The sequence below is a fragment of the Sceloporus occidentalis genome, unplaced genomic scaffold (genome assembly GCF_023333645.1).
Source record: "Sceloporus occidentalis isolate IW3139 unplaced genomic scaffold, rSceOcc1.0.p SCAF_1, whole genome shotgun sequence".
In the NCBI taxonomy this organism is placed as follows: Eukaryota; Metazoa; Chordata; class Lepidosauria; order Squamata; family Phrynosomatidae; genus Sceloporus; species Sceloporus occidentalis.
The window spans coordinates 91,274,272-91,296,112 of record NW_028316981.1 but is presented as its reverse complement, the minus strand read 5'-3'; the positions used below and the strand labels follow the sequence as shown (position 1 = coordinate 91,296,112).

General features: G+C 41.9%; 1 protein-coding gene across 1 annotated transcript in view; it reads right to left on the bottom strand.

The window, feature by feature from the left end:
* Window positions 1-19,583, bottom strand: part of MGAT4B (alpha-1,3-mannosyl-glycoprotein 4-beta-N-acetylglucosaminyltransferase B) — a 121,630-nt gene extending 102,047 nt beyond the window's left edge. The window contains exon 1 of the mRNA XM_089528969.1: window positions 19,213-19,583. Within this exon, the coding sequence (XP_089385095.1) occupies window positions 19,213-19,309 (97 nt within the window). The 5' untranslated portion in view covers window positions 19,310-19,583. The remainder of the gene's footprint in view (window positions 1-19,212) is intronic.
* Between the last annotated feature and the right edge of the window lie 2,258 nt (window positions 19,584-21,841).

The following is a 21,841-nucleotide window of genomic DNA, read 5'->3' as shown; positions in this document are numbered from 1 at the left end:
AATTATGAAATCTAGGATTTCATCTGGGATTTAGCATGCATAACGAAGGGAACATTGGGGGTGTGCAACTGGGGATTATCTGGTTTTTAATATATGTATTACGTCCTCTAAATGCAAATCAGTCTGGATCAGGGGAGCATGGTCTAACATTGTGTAGAGCAGTGGTCCCCAAACTGAGATTTTGGACTTCAGCTCCCCGAAGCTTCAGCTAGGTTGGCCAATAAGCTGGGATCTTGGGAGCTGAAGTCCAAGAGCACTGTTTAGGGACCACTAATGTAGAGCTATACTGCAAATCTATCAATGATGAGGCTATTAAAGTGTTCCAGCTTTTCCTCATTATTAGTGGTGAACTATATAGGAAATTGGGTGGCTAATGGAACCATGCTGTTGTGTTTATATGGGGTGGAGGTTAAGATACAACAAGGGTCTATCCGTGTTTCCATGATTAGCGTGGGCCATGATTTAAGATATGAATTTCCTTGCATTTGTGAGTTTTGTTGCAGCCACACTTCTTTCTTTACACCAAATGCTTCTCCAATTTGGGACAATTCAGAAGGAACTTCCATTCCTCAAAGGTACTGTTTATCCTGGCAAGTTCCAGTCAAGGAGCAGTTGCAGAGAGAAGCAGGAATGTTGTTTCTTCCATCTTTATGAAGCATAATTATTTTGTTCAAATATAGTGGCTGCATATTACTGAGCTTTTTTTAATGGACAGTATCACACTACACTGTTACAGTGCTATTATTCTACTGTAACTGCAATGGTTGTCTCCTGTGGAATCCTGGGATTTGTAGTTTAAGGAAGGGCATTTGAAATTCTTGGCCAGAGAGGTTTTAGGCTTCAATAAACTACAAAAACTAGAATTCCACAGGAGGCAGTCATAACAGTTAAAATGGAATAACAGCACTATAAAAGTGCAGTATGATATTGTCCATTTAGTCAGTCCCTATTCCCTGTGGTAGTGAAGGAGGTTGTGGAGGCTAGGAGTGCACCCTGCGTTTCTGCGTCTGCTCAGTAATCTTCTCTTGGGTAACAAGACTCACTGACACAGCATATGTACACACTGAGCTAAATCAATTATCAACCTAAAAATGGTTGCCCTTTCCTTCAGTCCCTCAGTGGTTAATCTGGAAGCGCTTCATGTTGCAGCTGTAAAATAACCAAAATGTAATTGTTTGCAATGACATTCAAAATGAGCCATAATAAAAGGAAAGCTCAAGAAACACTGCTACCTATTAATATTGTGATTTAGTTATGAAAGACTACAGAAACCCTCTGATGCCATAATTATTCAATTCCATCATCACCCCAGTCACATGGATGATACAGCTGACTCTTGCCTGAACTCAGACTGAAAAGTTTTGTAGAAAAAGCAACCCAGCTACACAGCAAGTACTCTAGCAGACTCTAGTCAAATGCTGTGGATTTACCACTCCCTTTATACCTCCAGCCAAAAATCCAAGTATTCATCAGATAGTGAAATATCCTGGAGGACTATTTCACATGTTACCTAGAAGTGAACCTGGGTTGGCCAAAGGGATACATTCATTTAGTAGGGAGCTCCATTCTACTGTAGGTCCTTGAGCAGTATCCATATTTTTGCAAAAATAAGGCTGTCACATTCTCACTTCTTATTTTTACTTATCTCAGTGCTAAAAGCAGTTTAAGTAAAGCAGCTCAAAAGTGTTTGAAACATTTTGGATAGGGGAGAGTAAATGAATAGACATCTTTGTCCGATCTTGGAAGTTATTTTTTTCTATTAAAACATCACTAGTTATGAATGCTAACTAGGGATTCTGGAAGTTGCACTCCAAAAAGTAACTTTTCCAATACAATTCCAGTACAGTAAGAGAAACTAGATATGTATTAAATCTGCTGCATCTAGAAAGTGTTGAAGTACTAAATGTATACAGTGACATCTTGCAGTGTGAGATGCAGTTTCAATTTTTTACAACAGAAAAGTTCAGCAAAATAGAAGCAATCATTAGTAAAATGAAAAGCTTACAGCTTTCTCTCCCCCCCCCCCCATGCTTCTCTAGTAATGTAACCTTTGAGCCATTTTGAAAGAGTTCTCAGTTCACTTCATTGTCATCACAAGCCACAGCCACATCCCAATATCCAGTTATAAATCCTTCTATTCATTTTAACAATTTTCATCATAATTCTTTAATCTGATGAGTAACATATTAGACAAAGCTATCTAATTTAGCTTCTATTGACTTTTTGGGGAGGGTAACTTCACACATAACGTACAATTATCACCAGCTTTGTTAATATAAAAACTGCCTTAGTTCCTCTCTATTTCTGTTTTCCACTTAGCAAAGCATCTGTGTGTTCTGCTTAGGAATCAAGACAATTTGAATAAGAGCTGGATATTTTTAAAAATGGCAAAATGTGGTTTATTTTTTTCATTCCAGCAGTCCTAGGTGCAACCGGAAGCCATCACTGCACAGCATTATCTGAATGTCCACAACATTCTCTCACATTCTAGCTTAAGACTGTGACTAAATAAAGACTTCCTGGCTTCAGCATCAGCCATCTTTGTTTACCATGTAATATGAAGAAGAGTTCTGGAGAACTCAAAAGCTTGCATACTAATACAGTCATCCCTTCATATTCTCAGGGATTCTGTTCCAGACCACCACCACCCCGTGGATGCAAAAAACCATGGGACCTCAAGTCCCATTGGTTTTAATGGTGGTACGCCATGCACGCAGCTGCGTGCATGCGCTGCTGTTGGAGCAAATGGGGCAGAGCCATCCAAGGATGTTCAAATCTGCAGATGGCAAGCCTGCAGTTGGGGTGGGCTGGCTGCAAAGATATTGTCCTAAAATGTATTTTGATTTCACCCTCTTGTGGCCAACATGGCTACATTTGCTGCTCGTGCATATACAGTATATCAATAACCCCAGTAATGAAAATGGGATTATATTTTTCCAAAAGCAGGCTATAAACATTGTACATGCCTGAAATACATACAATTAAAAAGTTTTTGAATACTTTACTTTGATAAATTGCTACTGAAGGAAACCATGAAAGAGTGCCACACTAACTGCAAATGCAGTTCAAAATGCCAACCAGCTGATCTGGTGGCTTTATATGTGCACCTCACACAAAATATATCTTTCATTAGCTCCCAAAGATGGCTTTCTCATTTCTTTACTTACTCTTAATCAATTTTCTTGATCGTTTCACTCTAGCAGACCCCAGCCTTAGACTTAAAACCCAGCATCTCTTAATCAGGCGTTTGATTTTAAGAACAATGTTCTCCAATTTAGTTGGGAGTCCTAGTCTTGAGGGCTTTGGGGAGTTGTAGCCCAACACAACTGGGGTGCATCAGCTAACAAGTTCCTTTTTTCATTTTACTTTGCCATTATTCACATCAGTAGTGAATAAATATTTGTAGAGTTAAGCAACATTTCAGTCAAAGCATAGCATTTGTTTAAAATAAAGCTTGACAGTGTCTGCAAATGCAACTGTACAAGTGGTTACATAAGATTCCCTCTGTGAATCACAAGGTCGGAAAGGGCAAGCGTGGGGGAAGGTGTCTTTACAAAACTGGTCTTATAAATTAGTGTTTTATTTGACTTACGAAAAATTCCCATGTCAGCTCCCAACCAAGCTGACCTTGTTATCATGACCCTTTGGACCTTGTTGGTGGCATATAATAGCATAATTCCTATTTACACCTGGATACATACTGTTTGGGCAACTGCAGGAGAAGATATCTTGCACCTCCTTGTGCAGTAGCTGTCATTTAAGATATATTAGAGCATCTAGAGGGCTCATAGGGACAACTCTATCACTTTGCCAATTATTGCTTCTAGGGCAGCAGTTTCAACCTGTGGGTCACGACCCCTTTAGGGATCGAACGACCCTTTCACAGGGGTCAACTAAGACCATCGGAAAACACATATTTCCGATGGTCTTAGGAACTGAGACAAATTTTATGGTTGGGGATCACCACAACATGAGGAACTGTATTAAAAGGTTGCGGCATTAGGAAGGTTGAGAACCACTGTTCTAGGGGTACACCTGGACAGTATCTATGCGCCACTCCTGCTGTTGCATAACTGGAGAGGACAGAGGTGACAACTCACTGTCCCTGAGATTTCCAGCATAAGGCTGCTAGGAGGGATCTGCATTCTACCAGTGCACTTACTGGATCTCAGCCTTTGGGTTTTTCTTTCTAGTTATAAGTCCATGAAATGTCCATTTTTAACATGTTGTTTCTTCAGAATGGAAAAAAATGTAGAGGAAGGTTGTAGAAGAAGCACAGCTTTTCTTATCTTCTGTTACTCATTGGCTGGGATATCGACCACCTTTCTACTGTAATTATACACAGTTCAGAGGATTGTTGAGCTCAGGCATATTTTCCATCATCTTTCCCTTTGTTAACTTAACAATCTCTGGCTTTTTGATCCTTTTCTTCCTTACCCTATTAGCTCCTTATCCTTTATGCACACTGTTTGTTTTCTAGTTGATTGGGTTATTTCCACTTTTCTTTACTATCTAGAATTTTTAGGCAGATTTTGCATTTGCCACAAATCTTTTTCCCCCTCTTGTAGGCTAAATCTCTACATGCTCAGGAGTCCAGACCCTTGATTCTGCTATTTCTGTGGGCTGTTAGAACAGGATGCATTGTGGGTATAAACTTCCATGTGTCTGTCGTTCCCTCCCCCAGAGGCTGACAATGAAGTCTTTAGTTCACAGTTTTTAACATATATGGCCCTAGTCCATGACTCCATCCATTTCTCAAAAATACTTGCCCCCACCCTTTTTCCTTCATAACTTAAAGGAAAGTTCTTTTTGTCTCACATCTTTTCTTCTCTGAAAGTGAGTACAGTATGACATAAAAATTCATTGCTTATTGTTCCCAATAGGATACTTAGAATCAATCCCCTGATGCTTTCCCCTTCACAAAAAGCAGAACTGGTGAAGGAATCACATAAACAGTGCTTCATTCTAGTGGAAAGTGCATGTATACGCAATCAGAACAATCACAACAGAAAGGGGATTTTAAGGTCCTTGGGATGGAACTTGCTTTTTTGTTGTTTTTGTTTTTTGCTTACAACACTTACGTGTATGTTGGTGGTACGGGGGCCCTTGGCATTTTCTGAGGTTTGGTTTCAGGATCCTCTGGGGATACCAAAATCCATGGATGCTCAAGTCCCATTATATACAATGGTGTAGTAAAATGGTGGCCCTTATATAAAATAGCAAAATCAAGGTTTGTTGGGGTTTTTTTTTTTGGGGGGGGGAACAATTGGTGAACATTTTCAAGCCATGGATGGTTGAATTCATGGATGCAGAATCTGTAGATATGGAAGGCCAGCTATACTTTATAAATATACAACATCTAGATATATTAAGTTAAAATACATTGATACATACATAGACAACACACCAGTAAAAATATTTTAAATTGCATAGCCGTAAAGTAGTTACATTTATTGTAAGTTAAAAACTCTCAACAGTATATTGTCTTATATTTAGAATGCAACTCCATGTTCTTGACAAATCTAAGTGAATTTTATGGAAAGATACTATACTAAATGGCTGTATCTGCACTGACAGGAAAACCTGGCTTATCTTTGGGGTTTTCAGATCTGCAGAGAGAATGAGCTGTTTACACAACCGACACCCACAACAGGCCAATACTGGCAGCACATCGAGGGGATTGTCTGGAGTTTCTGACCTGATTTGGAAGAAACAGGGAATCATTTTACTCCAGAAAGCTTCCCTGGACTGCGGATAAGACCCGTATACCACACGAGCTTTCAAAATTCAGGACAAGCATTTGGTGGTGTCTTTCCTAACCATATCTGTAGTTGCCATCAGTTCAAAAAGCTATACAAATAATACTAAAGTACAACTGCCAAGCGATCCAAGCAAAAAGCATCAGCTGCTACTTCTGCTTTCTCCATGCTCCTGAAAGAGGCTGCAGCGTCTGAAATATGAGAAAATGAGTTCAGGAAAAACTGATTTTAAGTCAGGCTTGCAGAAACAAGACTCCAGGAGAGTCTGTTACATGCTGGAACATTCACATGACGGTATCTAGTGAGCAATATTGTGACGACAATGTTTGCCACAAGTGCTAGTGCACAACAGACAAGCTATGCATTCAGTAAAATAACAAGTACTGAACTGCAGAACTTGACTGATTATATTTCTAAAGATTCTCCATGTTTTAAAAATAATAATCAACAAACCACCCTCCCAGCATGAAACAGCTCAACAAGGACACAAGTAGTCCAGAAAAATAGCACATAATTGTTATCTAAATGTAGGCATATCTTTTTTTTTAATATGGGGATAGTATGCATAATCTGACCACCCCTACAGTCTCAAATGCTACCATCCTCAAATAGCCATCCACACAGCTTTGGTGAACATGCACAACAGTGAAAAGAATGCATCCCTCCAGATGTTGTTGGACTGAAACTCTGAGAATCACTCACCATTTGTTATGATGGCTATGGCTTCTAAAATTTGTAACCCAGCAACACCTGGAGAGCTGTACGATTCCCATTCCAGTGTCAACAAGCCCTGTTGTCTTGTTTTGAAAAGCCCACCCTTTCAGATATCATGCTGTCAAGGGAAGTGCTATCTACTTGGAAAAGCTAACAACACATAAGCAATCACTGTGTGTTACTTCCCTATTGCTCATTTGAAGAATTGATCTAAAGTAACACTTTTTGGTCTCCTGACCCAAACAAAGATAGCCCATTAAAGGTAGTCAAGAAGCTCTAAGATGGGCCCCAAATTCATAATCACTGGGTTACTCTGGCCAAGTCTCCAGATCTTCTGCCTTTGTTGTCTTTCCCACTCCTGAATTTTTTATTACAAATTCTGCAATACAGGGATCTGTCTTGTTCTTGTTACTGCTCATGTTATTCTAAAGCAATTTGTTCAGAGTGAGTGTCATCCCTCCCACAAATGGCTTCAGTTACCCAGGTGTAATATGAAGATATCAGTTTTTGCAATGTCATCAAAATGAACGAAGTAATGTATAAATGCACCGAGCAATAAAAATAAGGCTCTGTGGAAGTACAGCAGATCTTGAGTCAGAGACAACTAGCACACATACATGAGAAACACTTCATACATTGATCTTCATAGTTCTTATGCATGCAGACTTCCAATACAGATGATAATGAATGACTGCAATCAAAATAATACCGATAAGATGTCAGACTTATCAACAGTTATTCTGTTATACCTGAGAGCTTGGAAATAACAGAGCTTTGAGTTATATCCACCCACACTTTATTTCCCCTCACAATGAGTAATATAAAGATGTAGAGAAGAATGGCCCAATTGTGTAACAGGGCAAATTATTTTAAAAAAGGAACATTCTATGCTTGGCTCTGCAGCCACCCCAGCAAATTTGATTCTGGTGTCTTCTCTCTGTTTCTGCCATCCTGTGTGGGGAAAATGTCATAAGCAGCAGGAAGATGAGGTTTGGCCCCTAAGGCTAGGACTCACTGGGACTGGAAGCCATGCCAGGAGCTACTACACAGAGCTACAACACCACTGCTGTGGGAACAGGTGGCCTTTGAATGGTTCTTTCTCTTCTTGGAAATGTTTCAGATCTGGAGCACATCTAGAACTAGCCGCCTCCTTGCCTCCCAAGCAGGCAAGATAGAGAGACAGCCTGGAGCTGCCATACAGGGACTATGTCTTCAGGGAAATGGTTTCACCCATGTCTGTCTTTGCTGCTGCTCAAGGATATTAATGGAAGACCCAAAGGTGAGATGGGAGTCATAGCAAATAACATATTGGTACCTACAATTAGAGTCTCCTTGGACAGCTATTATTTGCAAGAGGAGTGGTTTCTGAAAGTGTTTCAGGGTTCTCTAAGTCCTCAAGGTCTGCATCTCAGCTAGAGAATAAGCCCAGCTCCTCCTCCTCTTCCTCTAACACCACCAGTCATGTTCCAATGGGTCCAAGTGCTGGTGGTCCAGGCAGTCAGTGCACGATATATTTATTTCATACATTTTTACCCTACTTTTCTGCTGCTGATGAGGCAAAATTAACACACACACACACACACACACACACCTACCACAGAACTCTAAAATAATACTGTATTGTATTTTTGAACCAAGACTAAACCTACAACACACAATTTTAAAATCTAGTGTTGTTCCTTAAGACTCCATGACACACACACACACACACACACACACTACTGTTATTGTTTACTTTAAGGTTTTTTCCGATCTTTGGTGATAATAAGGTGAATCTACTATGGGGTTTGATTTTGATTTTGCCTTCACTTGAAGCTGAAAGAGTATGACCTGCCCAAAGTCACACAGTGGGTTTCCGTGGCTGAATGGGGATTCGAACCATGGTCTCCAGACTCGTAGTCCAACTCTCAAACTACTACATCACAGTGGCTCTCAGGTTTGTGTTTGTTGTTGTGTGCCTTCATGTAATTTGTGATTATGGTGACCATAAGATGAACCTATCACAGGGCTTTCTTGGCAGAATTTTTTTTTGGGGGGTTGACTTTGCTTTCCTCTGAGGCTGAGAGAGTGTGACTTGCCCAAGATCACCCAATGGGTTTCCATGGCTGAGCAGGGATTCGAACTTTAGTCTACAGAGCCATAGTCTAATGCTCAACCCACTATACCAGGCTAGCTCTCTCATACACAACAAAGAAAATTTGTATGTTTGGGGTGTTTTGCCATTGCTGCTGGAAGAGACATGAAACATCATATACTACAGTGTCTTTTTTTAAATTAGTGAGATTTCCAAATCTATCACTTTAAACACAGTGAGGGCTAGAGATCAAAGGTTCAGCTGAGACAATATGGCTTCTGAGCCTCACATCTCAGCTGCACTTGGGAGTTGTTGCAATGTTTATGATGCCAGGGTCTGCTGAGTCAAGGTCTAACAAATATCAGAAGGTATCTGATTAATTGCTAACTCCAGCATAATTCCTTTACTCTAATCTCCCCAGACAAGGTTTGAACAATAGCACAAAGGAACAAGTCTCACAAACATTTCTGGAAAGTCAGGTTAAGAGCAGAACAACTACTTGGTGAAAGAGGAATTTGAAGAGGAATGTCCAGCATTATATATTTTTTTCATTTTCAGAATCACAAAAAGAGATTCCCATGGATGTTTTTCATTCTGGGTCAGGAGTCAGGATTTTCAGCATTTGGGGCCAAGTCCAGGACTCCAGGACCTCAAAGCATCTGCAATTTGCCTGACAAACCCATGACCCCTCCTTTAGGACAACTACCATGTTTCTCTTTTGCACAGGTTGCCCTCCCATTAAAAAAAAAAAAGCTGAAATGCTTACTAGAAGCAAGAGCTTTAAGCTAAAATATGTAAACATTTTTGGTTCAGCCCTTTTATCTCTGACTCCACTCGCTACTAGAATGTGACCTCCAAGAAATTGGGTTCATCCTGACAGCCTCCCAAAATGGTTTCTCAGAAGAAGCCTATATCATCTCTCCATTTTGCTAAGCAGGTTGCCAGTTCACAGCCTTCATTCTGGCCAGACCACCATCCCCAATTGACAGAGTGTTTTTATTGAGATTTCAAAATTACAATTTTTTCTGTCAGACATATGCACCACTTTTCCCCAGTTCTTCCAGTATTCCTCACTCACCCACCCCTGTTTACTCTCTAACAGCAATAGGGAATCTAAGTAAGAAGTTCCCTTGGAAAGGAGGAATTGAGAAAATGGCATGGTAAAAGTAAACTAACAAAACATGTTTTAAAGAAGGACATAGGAATCATGTAATCTGGAGGATTGCAAGTATGAGACTCCCATCAGTCTTATCCAGAACAGGAAGCAGAAAAGAGTGTTGGGAGCTGCAGTCCAACAAGATCAGGAGGGCTACATCACTTCTGCCCCTCTTTTAAAGGAAGCACATAACTTCATGGTTTTACTTTTGCTCCCATTCAAATCCAAATAATCTAATGATGCAGTTTAAAAAGGGAAGAAACAAAATAATTCTATACTTGGCAAAACCAGGCTCTTAATACAGGCTAGAAACACTGAAGAGGTATTCCTTATAGTTATGATGCCCCATAGAAGGCCTCATTACAAAGATGACATTAACTGAAAAAGCTAAGTACAGTTAAACAAGCCCTATGCATGCAGTAAAACCAATTTCATTGCATAAGAGTAGATAATACCCCTAGAATTCTATCTTTCAGCCTAGAAATACAGAGAGGTCATTGGCACAAAAAAGCCCCCATTGTAAGAGCACTGAATTAGACTGTTAGAACAGAGTTAGCTTCCAATGACTTTTTTTGTTTAAGAGATAAGGAGAGAAATGAAGGGAAAATGAGAGGCAGATGTTGCCATCAAAGCAACTCAACTTATTTCAATCCAATTTTGTCTTCAAGTTAAGTGAGCTTAAATACACCGCCTCAGACATGCCAAGTAAATGCAGAATTAGGATGTCAACAACCTGTCCCAAACTTCATGTTAAAGCAGGGGTGGGCAAAATGCAGCCTTCCAGCTTTTGTTGGACTGAAACGCCTGGAAGCCCTAGTCAGCATAGCCAATGGTGAGGAATGCTGGGACATGCAGTCCATGAATGTCCAGAGAGCTGCATGATTTTTATTCCCTGTGTTAAAAAATATAGAATCATACCAATCTCTCCCTTTTTTTTTCTTTGATGGAGTGGTAAAGTCACTTTATTCAGTACAAGAGTTTACAGGAAAAGGAGGTGGGCAGTTGTTGACAGCCAGAGCAAATTCTTATCACTTTATGAATGTAAGACACCTGTACTGGATATGCAATGCACATTCTGTTTGAGCGGGGTGTTGACACAGATAAATTATTTACCACATATTTTCTGGAGCCATGAATGGGTGTTCTTCCTTTGCATGCCACAGCTGCCACAATGGTTCACGGGTTTAATTGTTACCTGGCCCCCCTCACCATTTTTCCAGCTCCAGATCATCATTCAAACCCGTCACTATAGGCAGCAGGCAGAAGTCAGCCCTGTCTAGTAGCCTATTAAATAAATGGCTGCAGTCCACTTCCTAATGAGCAGGTTTCAACTGCAGGAGCCACCAATCTGCTTCCTTCTTACATTTAGCCTACAAAAAAATAATAATGAAATGCAATGACTCACTGTTTTCTTCCTGCTCTTGTAAATCAACACTGCCCAGCCAATTTTTAGGCAATGGCTGACAAAATAGGCTTCAAGGACCATTGTACGTCTCTACTGCAAAACCCAAACTGACATGTAGCTGGTTTCCTCTGAAATGCTCTAGCACTTTTTTGGGTGGGGGCATCCAGGTTTGTCATGGTGGACAAGTCCAAAAGGCTACTGTAGTGTGATATAATCTACCATCTGTACCACAATACACCAGGGACTTTTCTGATGGCAAAAGTCTCTGACAGAAATTGGCTAAGCGATCCTCAAATCACTGAGAGGGGAAGCAAGAGCAAAGCAGGTAGGTGGCTTTTTTTGCCCCCACTGGAGGACTGAACAAGCAAACCATTAATATAATGTAATACTGAATCCCATTATCTCTAAATAATCAAGAAAAGGATAATGTTTGGATTTCTTTTTTTAAAAAATGTACACTTGTAGATTATGGGGAAGGAGTGCCTCTTTTTTAAACCAAGAGAAAAAGATTTGCAATCTAAAAAAGAGAAAGAAGCTGCAGCAAAATCTTTTTCTTTAATCTAGATCATCTCATTACAATGTGCACATGTACCTGTGTATCATTTCTTTTTTAAATAGAAAATCATACTCCAGTGACTTTTTGCCATCATTTCACATACATAAACACACCCATATATGTATTTTTGCCTAGGGACTCAAAGAACAGCGTAACAAAGCAGAGAACACATAATATTTTCAAGAAGAGGATCTACATACCAATAGCTACTATTAGAAATGTCTTCACTGATATCAGTCCCCCAATCTCTTTATCTGAAGCTCTGTGGGGAGATGGTTTTAATGGGATTTAAACCACAGTTGAAAGAACCTTTTAGTTGATGAGTAATGCAAGGGAAGCAAGTAACAGCATCACAAAGCTAAAGCCCATTATACAGCAGTAACAAAGACACATTGTTTAAATGGGTAGGGGGAAGTAAAGTAGCCTCCAGACAGATGGATGATATGGCCCTAATGACTTTTAAAGTGCAGAAACTAGCAGGAAAAGCAGAGACACGAAGTTAATAAAGGGACTAAACAGCGTGCAAAGCACAATATCCATTAGCTTTGCCGGACTAATACCAAGAACCATGACTATTCCTTTAAGGAATGGCCATTCCTTTGAGAGGTGGCTTGAAAAAGCAGTTTGATAGAGACCAGGGTTAACAAAGAAGCCCCAAACCACACCCCCAAAGCAACACTAACAGCTCATGCCTGCAGCTTTCCATTAACAGTATAGTTCTTTTCTTATGGAACACTATGACAGTATGGTGCTCCACAAAGAAAGCACAGACAAGACAAAAAAATCACTGTGCATAATGCTCTTCCCTCAACTTTTCCAGCCTGTCCTTACTGCAAATATAACATGATGGAAACTGCATGGTTGATTCACTCTGCCCTACAGCCAGTGACTCCAGTGACTGCTAGTGACGATTTTCTGACTGTCCTTTCCTTACATTTATCCTCAGTCTAAATGTGACAAATGTAGAGAGAAAGTAACAAATAGGCCTTTATCACCACAGGTATCAGTTGTATATAGAAGCCCCTAGATCAGAAGTGGAGCAGCAGGCTTTTTTTCAGATTAAAATGGGCCAATCTATCACACATACACCACATCTAGATCCTCTTTTTAAACCTGCAGGTTCCTGTCCATTTACATGTAGGCTAAGACCACATTCCATGAAAAAGGGAAACGTTTTACAGCAGCTGAGTGACAAGACAGGAAACCTATCTCCTAATAGTGAGATGAAACAGGAGAAGAAAAACTTACCCTGTGTATCTCATGCCTGTAGGAAACCAGAATTTAAACCGTATTGTTAGGAGTTTGCAGGTACTGAAGCACTTGCTTAAAAATGAAGAGGTGACAACTCAGCTAATAGAAGTCTGATAATCAAGATAAAATGGTAAAAAGAAACTGAGGGTCCAACCAAGATAATGAAGAATGCTGTGGGCAAGTTACTCTCTCAACTTCAAACACAAGGGCAAATTTTACATTACCACCTTAAACAACTTTTTAAAAGCTGTTAAGACGGATCTCTTCCTGGAGGCCTTCCCTGAATAGATACCTGGCCACCAAAAAAAAGCCTAATTTGTTTACCCCTAATTCTGCTGTCGTTATTGTTTATCTGCTTGCCTATTATTTTAAGTTATGTTTTAAATTGTAAATTGTTTAATTGTATTTTAGGGGCGGGTAGGATTGTGGGATATGGGAATGTATGTTTTAATCCTGTAAGCCACCCTGGATGTGTTGCACAGAGGGGAGGGATAAAAATATATATATATTTATTATTATTATTAAACTTCCTATGAACAAATCTTGCCAAGAAAGCCCCTGGACAGGGTTGCCTTAGGGTCGCCGCTGGCAAGAAAGAATTTTAAGACACATAACAATAAAAACACACTGAAACTAAAAAATAATAGTAATACTAGTTTTGTCAATTGTTTCTTATTAATATAAGCAAGATCTTTTTAAAAAGTCCATTATCTGCCCCATTTCAACTGTATTCCAAGTTCCTGACCAAAGTAAGCTATTTCAAGCATGCTGCTGTCTGTCCTACTGAGAGTCACATCAGACTCTATACAGAATGTGTAGCATTTTTACATGTAAGAAAGCAAATGGAGAGCGCCAGTGTGGTGTAGTTGTTTGAGCATAGGGCCGACTCTGGAGATTGGGGTTTGATTCCCTGCTCAGCCATGAAATCCAGAGGGTGACCTTGGATGAGTAGTCACACCCTCTCAGCCCCAGAAAACCCTGTGACAGGCTTGCCTTAGGGTCATCATAAGTCTTAAAGGACCTGAAGGGTGAATCAGGCCTCCATGTCCCACTGAACATTTTATTTCTTAAATCTCATCCTGTGCATTTAATATAGCATCTAGTCTGACCCTGAGTTACTCACCACTTCTATGTATCATTAAGCACCAAACAAGGGAACAACCATTATCCCCCTCCACAAAAAAAGCTATGACCAAAAAAAAAAGGCAAAATGCTTAGGAAAATAGTGTAGTCAATAAAATGCATTTAATAAAGAATCAAATATTTTAAATGCATTAAAATTATTTTACAATGGCTACTACACAGCAATCATAGCAAGATATGGAATATCATACATAATTGCGTAAACAACAGAAATCCAGGAATATAAGAAACCAAACGGAGCATGTTTTTAGCCCCTATAGCTTCTTCAGCAGTAAAATATGAGCTCCTGAAAAATAGGTTTTTCTTTCGATATATGCAGGGCATGATGTCCATGGTCCAAAACACACTGCAGAAATAATACGGTCTGAGACCACTTTAACTACCTTGGCTCAATGCTAGGGAATTCTGAGAACTGTAGTTTTGAGAGACTTATCTGTCAGAGAGCAATGGTGCCACAATAACCTACACTTCCCAGCATTCCCTAGCACTGAGCCAGGGCAGTTAAAGCAGTCTCAAACTGGATTGTTTCTGCAGTGTGTTTTGGACCCATGTAAGATAAAAATTCAATTATAAATGGAGTGGAACCTGGATATAGTTGTGGAAATGAACTGATTTTTGTACCAAATTGGTGAATCCACAAATCTTTGTGCAAGTCCTGTTCCAAAAGTATAAAATATTAATATATGTTTACCTCATAAAGAATCCAACACACAGTTTATTCCCTAGGAGGTTATCATCAAAACCCCTATGTTTCAGTGCTGTAGCTAACCAGACTCAATCTCAGTTTCTCATCTTACTTGAACTGATAGGACTATATTAGTCTTCAGAGAACCTACGGAATTTGCTGCTTTGGCAATATTTGTTTCCTCAAGGCAAATCTATCCTGAAATCTTTTAGAGTTGTGTGCTTGCTGGCATAACAGATGGGATACAGGTATAGCTGTTAGCTGCGGGGATGCAGTCAGGGAATAAATATCACTATCAATTTGGTATTCTCTCTGTAATTTGATTTTATAGGAAAGGTTACTCAATTTAACTTAAACTGCACTTAAGACTGTGGGCTTTGGTTGGTCTTGCTTTGTTTGCAAAACAATAACTACTTGATCACAAGAGAAAAATTGAAACTAGTGACTGCAAGGAGAATACTGAAAGTCCTTTTAATATTAGATAACTAAATATTTCCAGCCAGTGAAGCAAAAAGAAATATTTGACGATGTTAAAGTCTAGTCTTAGAGCTAACCAGAAGTGGTCATAACTGGCCTCTTAAGTATACTGCATGGCAAGAAGGTTAGCCAGGGTGGTGTAGTGGTTTGAGCACAGGCCTATGACTAGAGACAAGGATTTGAATCCCTGCTTAGCCATGAAAACTCCCTGGGTGACCTTGGGCAAATCAAACTCTGTCACCCTCTGAAAAAGGCAAAAATAAACCCCCTCTGAACAAATCCTGTCAAGAAAACCCCATAATAGGGTCAGCTTAGGGTCACCATAAGTCAGAAACAATTTGAAGATACACAACAAGAACAACAAAGAATGACAGAAAACATTATTCCAATTGTAGGATCACAATACTGCACATCTCACTTCTTAAGCTTATGTGTTGACAACCACCTGAGGCTTCCCTTAAGACATAAGGGAATCTCTGGCCCTCCAGACATTTTGGATGTCAACTTCCAAAAGTTCCTAGCAGCAAAATCAATGGTAAGGGACTGTGGGAGTTTTAGTCCAAAACATCTGGAGGGCGAAAGGTTCTTTGAAGGAAAAACCTTCTTTGGAGGTTTTTAAACAGAGGTTGGATTGCCATCTGTCGGGAATGCTTTGATTGTGTGTTCCTGCATGGCAGGGGATTGGATTGGATGGCCCTTGTGGTCTCTTCCAAGTCTATGATTCTAGGTTCTTCACCCCAAAATAACTGAACAGCCTATTCATATCAGCTACTTTGCCAGCAACACTGTGGGTGGTATGGTCTGCTACCTCGCTGTAATATCAAAAACCAGGACACTGCATTTGTGATCATATCCACACTATGCAATTACGGCATATTGATTCCACTGTAACTGCTGTGGCTTCACCCTCTAGGAACCAGGGATTTGACGTTTAGTGAGGTACTTAGGATTCTCTGCCACAGACTGCTGATGCTGCAGCTGTAGGGAGTGCACTAGAGCATCTGAAGTATCTCACAAAACTCCAGTTCATAGAATTACATAAGACAGAACCCTAGCAATTAAAGCAATGTCAAACTGCTATAATTGTGCAGTGTGAGTGCACCTTGTATCATGAACTGACACATTGTTTACAATAAACAACAGCATAGGTCATTATTGCCATCACAATGCCAAAAGCCATGAGCACAGAATAGAAAATGCCAGGAGTGAAAAGGGCTTGTGCTGCATACCTCACACTCACCATCCAAAAGGTCATTAGGTGGCATATTGATTTGAGTGCTGGACTATGACTCTGGAGACCAGGGTTCAATTTCCAGCTTGCCATTAAACCGATTGGGTGATTTTGGTCAAGTCACATGCTCTCAGCCTCAGGGGAAGGCAATGGCAAACCTCCTCTGAACAAATCTTGCAAAGAAAACCCCATGATAGGGTTCCCTTATGGTTGCCATAAATCAGAAATGACTTGAAAGCACACAACAATAACAACAAGTGTAACATGCCAACACACCCTTTGCTCGCCACTGAGATTCTCAGCTTTCCCTGGTAGCAATAGGGACAACCTTTTGCTCCATGTTCTATGATCAACACAAGTCACCCGTTGCAAAACATGATTCAACTGTCAAACACCTTTTCAACGTCTCAAACATGCTTCCTCCTCTTTACATGCTTGCTTTTGTATGCTATAGATATTACTTTGCCAAAACACATGGAAAGGTTCAAAGAAGTTTTAGGAAAGCTCACAATTATCAATTTTTATAATATGTCATTCTCTTTTCATGATAAAATAATCCCATTGCAGGGCTCTAAACCAATAAAAGACCAATGAAAACATACAATCAAAGTTTAGTAGAGAATATAACACAGGGGGAAATGTATACACTGTAAAAGAAAACAATGATAGATCTGATCTAAAAATATTTAAAGTAAACACAAACAGCAGGGAGAAGATTGTGGGAGGTTTCAATGGTCCAACCCCCCCTGAACAAATCTTGCCAAGAAAACCCCATGATGGAGTCACTGTAAATGAGATACAACTTGAAAGCACACAACAACAACAATATAATCACTAGTTTAAAAAAAAAGCAGAGGGAAGGAGGCAGATGTGTGTGGAAACACCAACAACCCTGCCCCCAACAGACCAAAATAAGCCAGGAACATCACCCATTTTTGTTTGATAAGAATATGGCACCAGTTAATTTGAAGCAAAAAATAGTCATCACTGCTGGTGAAGATACTACTTCCAGCATCTTCCCACAAGAGGCAGCTTATTAAGCATCTAGGGACAGACAGAGTGTACTGAGAGCATAGTAGGGTAAGGCTGAAAAACTTCACCTCCACCCTTGGCTTGTCTTTGCTCACTTTTTGCTAGTATAAAGTTCAGGGTAAGCTTAAGCAGAAGGGGCTCAAACCCAGCAGAGGATCAAAAGCCAGCACAGGGGGAAGAAGGCTGCTGGACACTTTGGTAACTCTCTTTCCCCTAGGAAACATAGCCAGGGTTAAAGCCCTGTGGGCCATGTAGCAGAAGTACAATAACATCCCAAATCCAGCAAACAGGGATTCCTGACCAACCCAGGTGTCCCTGTTTGATGAATTTGGGGTGTCATGGTCCTGTTTCTCCTAGAGATTCTGCTAGGGAGGATTAACAACAGTAGGGACTGCCAAGCACAGAACCCAGATGGGGAGAAACCAAAGTACCTGTCTCAGGCTGCATCCACACTGGAGAAATAACCCAGTTTGGCACCACTTTAACTCATTTCTGGCTCAAGGCTATGGTGGTCCAAAACACACTGCACAACGAAGGCAGGTTGAGGCCACTTGAACTGCCTTGGCTCAATGCTAGGGAATTCCGGAAACTGTAGTTTTGTAAGGCATTCAGCCTTCTCTGTCAGAAAGCTCTGGTACCACAATAAACTATAATTCCCAAGGATTCCCTAGCACTGAGCCAGGCCACTTAAAGCAGTCTCATACCAAATTACTTCTGCACTGTATTCTGGACCAGCGTTGGACTATGACTCTGAGGACCAGGGTTGGAGACCAACTATGAGCACAGAAGAGAAAATGCCAGGGGTGAAAGGGGCTTTTGCTGCACACCTCACACTCACCATCCAAAAGGTCCTTGAGTATCATACTGATAAGAGTCTGGAGACAAGGGTTCAATTCCTGGCTTGACCATGAAACCTACTGGCCAACCTTGGGCAAGTCACACTCTCTCAGCCTTGGGGAAGAAAGACAAAGCAACACCGCCTTCCCTCTTTGAACAAATTTTGCCCAGAAAACCCTATGAGAGAGTGGCCCCAAGAGGAAGAAGAAGAAGGAGGAGGAGAAGGAGAAGAAGGAGAAGAAGAAGAAGAAGGAGAAGGAGAAGAAGGAGAAGAAGAGAGCTCATTTACTCCCAAACAAGAAAAGGGCGGGAGAAGAAGGAAGCAGGGAAAACACTGGAGGAGAAGGAGAGAAGTGTCTGGGAAAGAGTGGAGCAGGAGGAGGAGAAGGAGAAGGAGAGGGGGTCCAACTCTGCTCCCCACACAGCTTTGGGGTTGATACAGACTCACAGCTGTGGGGTTATTTTTGTGTGAGACACACAAACACAGAGGGAGATGTGGGGCTGATAGCAAATACACAGATGTGGGGCTATTTGTGTGAGAGACACAGACACACACACAGACAAGTGGGGCTGATACAAACTCACAGATGTGGGTTTTTATTTTGTGTCTGAGACACACAAACACAGAGAGAGAAATGTGGGGCTGATACAAACACAGAGATGTGGGTTTTTTGTGTCAGAGACACAAACACACACACAGAGATGTGGGGCTTTATTTATCCCCCCCCCGCCTCCAAAGTGGGGGTGAAAAGTCCCTCAGGGGCCGAAGGGAAAGGCAGACCCAAGAGCCCTTGCGGTGCCCCTCTGCTCGCCTTGGGGGTCCCGGGGGGTGCCCCGTGCCACCTGCTGTGGAGGTTGTGCCCAGGTGCTGGCCTCCCTGTGCCATCCTTACCTTTGTGTCCCCCGAAGGCCCCGTACCAGGAGAGGGAGAAGAGGGCGCAGAGGGATGCCAGGAGGAGGGTGAGGAAGGTGCCATGGCGGAGCCTCATCTCCTGCTCCTCCGTCTCCGTCGCCGTCTCCGCGGCAGCAAGGGAGGAGGCCGCATGTCCCGGGAGCTCAGCCTCGGCCTCCCGGGCAAAGAGACCCAGCAGCAGGCGGGCAGCCTTCGCCTCCTCCTCCTCCTCCTCCAGCCTCTGCTGCTGCTGCTGCCCTCATGCACTGGCCGCGCCCCACCACTGGTTCCAGGGGGCACCGAGGCGCTGGGGCTGGGGCTGGGGCTGGCTGCTCTCCTTTTCCCCCGCTTGCCTCTGCCTCTCCTCCTTCCCGAGGCCTGGAGTGGGCAGGGAGGGGGCTCCGGGGAAGGCAAGGCAAGGCAAGGGGCGGAGATGCCAGCGCCGTCCTTTAAAGGAGACCTCTCCTCTTTCTCTCTCTGGCATTGGCACCCTCCTCAGCCCTGGCCAGGGGCACCTGCTGCGGCCCATGGGCACAAGGGCAGCCCAGGAAGGAGAGAGGATCCCTGCTTGCTGTGGTGGTGGTGGTGGTGGTTGGGCCCCTTCAAGCCCGCCTTTCTTCCCACTTCATGGAGACCCCCCCGACCCCCTCCACACCTTTCCGGGCTGTAGCTCCTGTGAACTGGAAGCTGTGCGTGCCCCAGGAGCCCCTCTGGCAACCCTAAGGCCCTCCGGGTGTTTTTAGACTGCAGGGACCCTAAGGCCATCCAGAGACTTTGGGATTCTGGTGACCCTAAGGCCATCCAGATGTTTTGGGACTATGGTGACCCTAAAGTAATAGCTCCTAAGGTCCTCCAGACTGTTTTGGACTGTGGCAATCCTAAGGTCCTCCTGACCACTATCCCAGGAATAACCAGGCAATAAACAGGAACAAATCACTCACGCCCACTTATTCCCAGGATAATGGCACTTTAATTGCTTTTCATTGCAACATCATGTGAAAACTGTTATTGCTATTGTGTGATTTTCACAGGATATTCCCAGGATCATGGCGCTTTATGTCTGATGTCATGTGAAAGTCTTAATCGTGAATGCACAATTTTAACCGGATAATCACCATGTATACTTGCAATTGTCCCCATGTGATAAAGTCCTTAGTCTTCTTCTGATTTCTTGACCTCAGGACTTTATCACACAGGGAGAATTGGAGGTTTAAACATCAATTATCCTGTGAATATCACACAATCGCAATTAGCATTTTCATATGATGTCACAATTAAATTGCCATTACCCTGGGAATAAACAAACAATAAACAACAACAAATCGTTCACGGGGAAATCCTATGAGTGATTTTTTGCTGTTTATTGCCTGTTTATTCCCAGGACAATGGCAATTTCATCGTGACGTGTATGAAAATATTAATCGGGATTGTGCCATTTTCATGGGATAATCGATGTTTACATCCCCCTATTTTCCCCGTGTGATAAAGTCCTTTAGTATCAATTTGGATAAATTACTAGAGTTAACAGAATCTCACAGCCAGCTACCACAGCTCTGGAAGGTACAAGGCTGGGGAAGCCTCCCATAGACAACAGTCTTTCTAGCTGATTAATGGATTCTATTCAGGATAAAACACATGACCGTTTCAATCTTTTACACACACATACACATACGCACACAATTCTGCCAGGAAAGAAAACCACCAACCCACCATCTGTTGATATATGGATGTTGCTGACGCTGATAAAGAAACACTTCCCCTGACTAATAGCAGCCTGCCTAGCCTAGCTACCCCACACATGTAGTACAAATTGGTGGGAGAAGGGAAGGCATTCCCACGTTATATTGGCAAGACTGTCTGCATTTGTTGCTTTTTCCCCCAAATGCTAATTTCCTCAGCATTCTAGGGCTATATGGGGGGCCAACCCTAGGCCTGGGCTAGGTATTTTAGTCTGCATTGAATCCTCAGGCACTGGGTGATCCTCACACACCCAGGCAGACTGCTGGACTCCCTTGCATAGTTTTTAAATAATCTTGTTTACTACAATGCTTGTCATTGACTGTAATAGTAAAGATTGAAACATAGATCCTGCTGGATGAGAAGGACAATAATAATGGTATCTAGTGAAGTCTAGGTTGAGCATCAGGATTTTCTGTAGCTTTACTATGGCCTGATACAGACAGGCCAAAACAAAGCTACTTCGAGTCACTTTGCAAGTATGCTGTTTCAATGATGCATGCATCCTAAGAGTCTGAAAGCTGCACTCCAGTCCTTAGGACTGGAGCATGGCTTTGGTGCGGCTTCCGGACTCTTAGGATGCATGCATCATTGAAACAGCATACTTGCAAAGTGACCCGAAGCAGCTTTATTTTGGCCTGTCTGTACAGGCCCAAAGTTTCTGTACCCTTTCTGCCTTTTCCTTGGCTGAGTCCTCAGTTCTGCTTTCTAGGGCTGCATCTGCACTGCAGAAATAATGCTGTTTGGCACCACTTTAACTGCCATGGCCCAGTGCTGTGGAATTCTGGGTTTTATGTTTTTGTGAGATACTTCGTCTTCTCTGTCAGAGAGCTGTGGTGCCACAACAAACTACAAATCCTCAGATTCCATAGCATTGAACCACAACACTTAA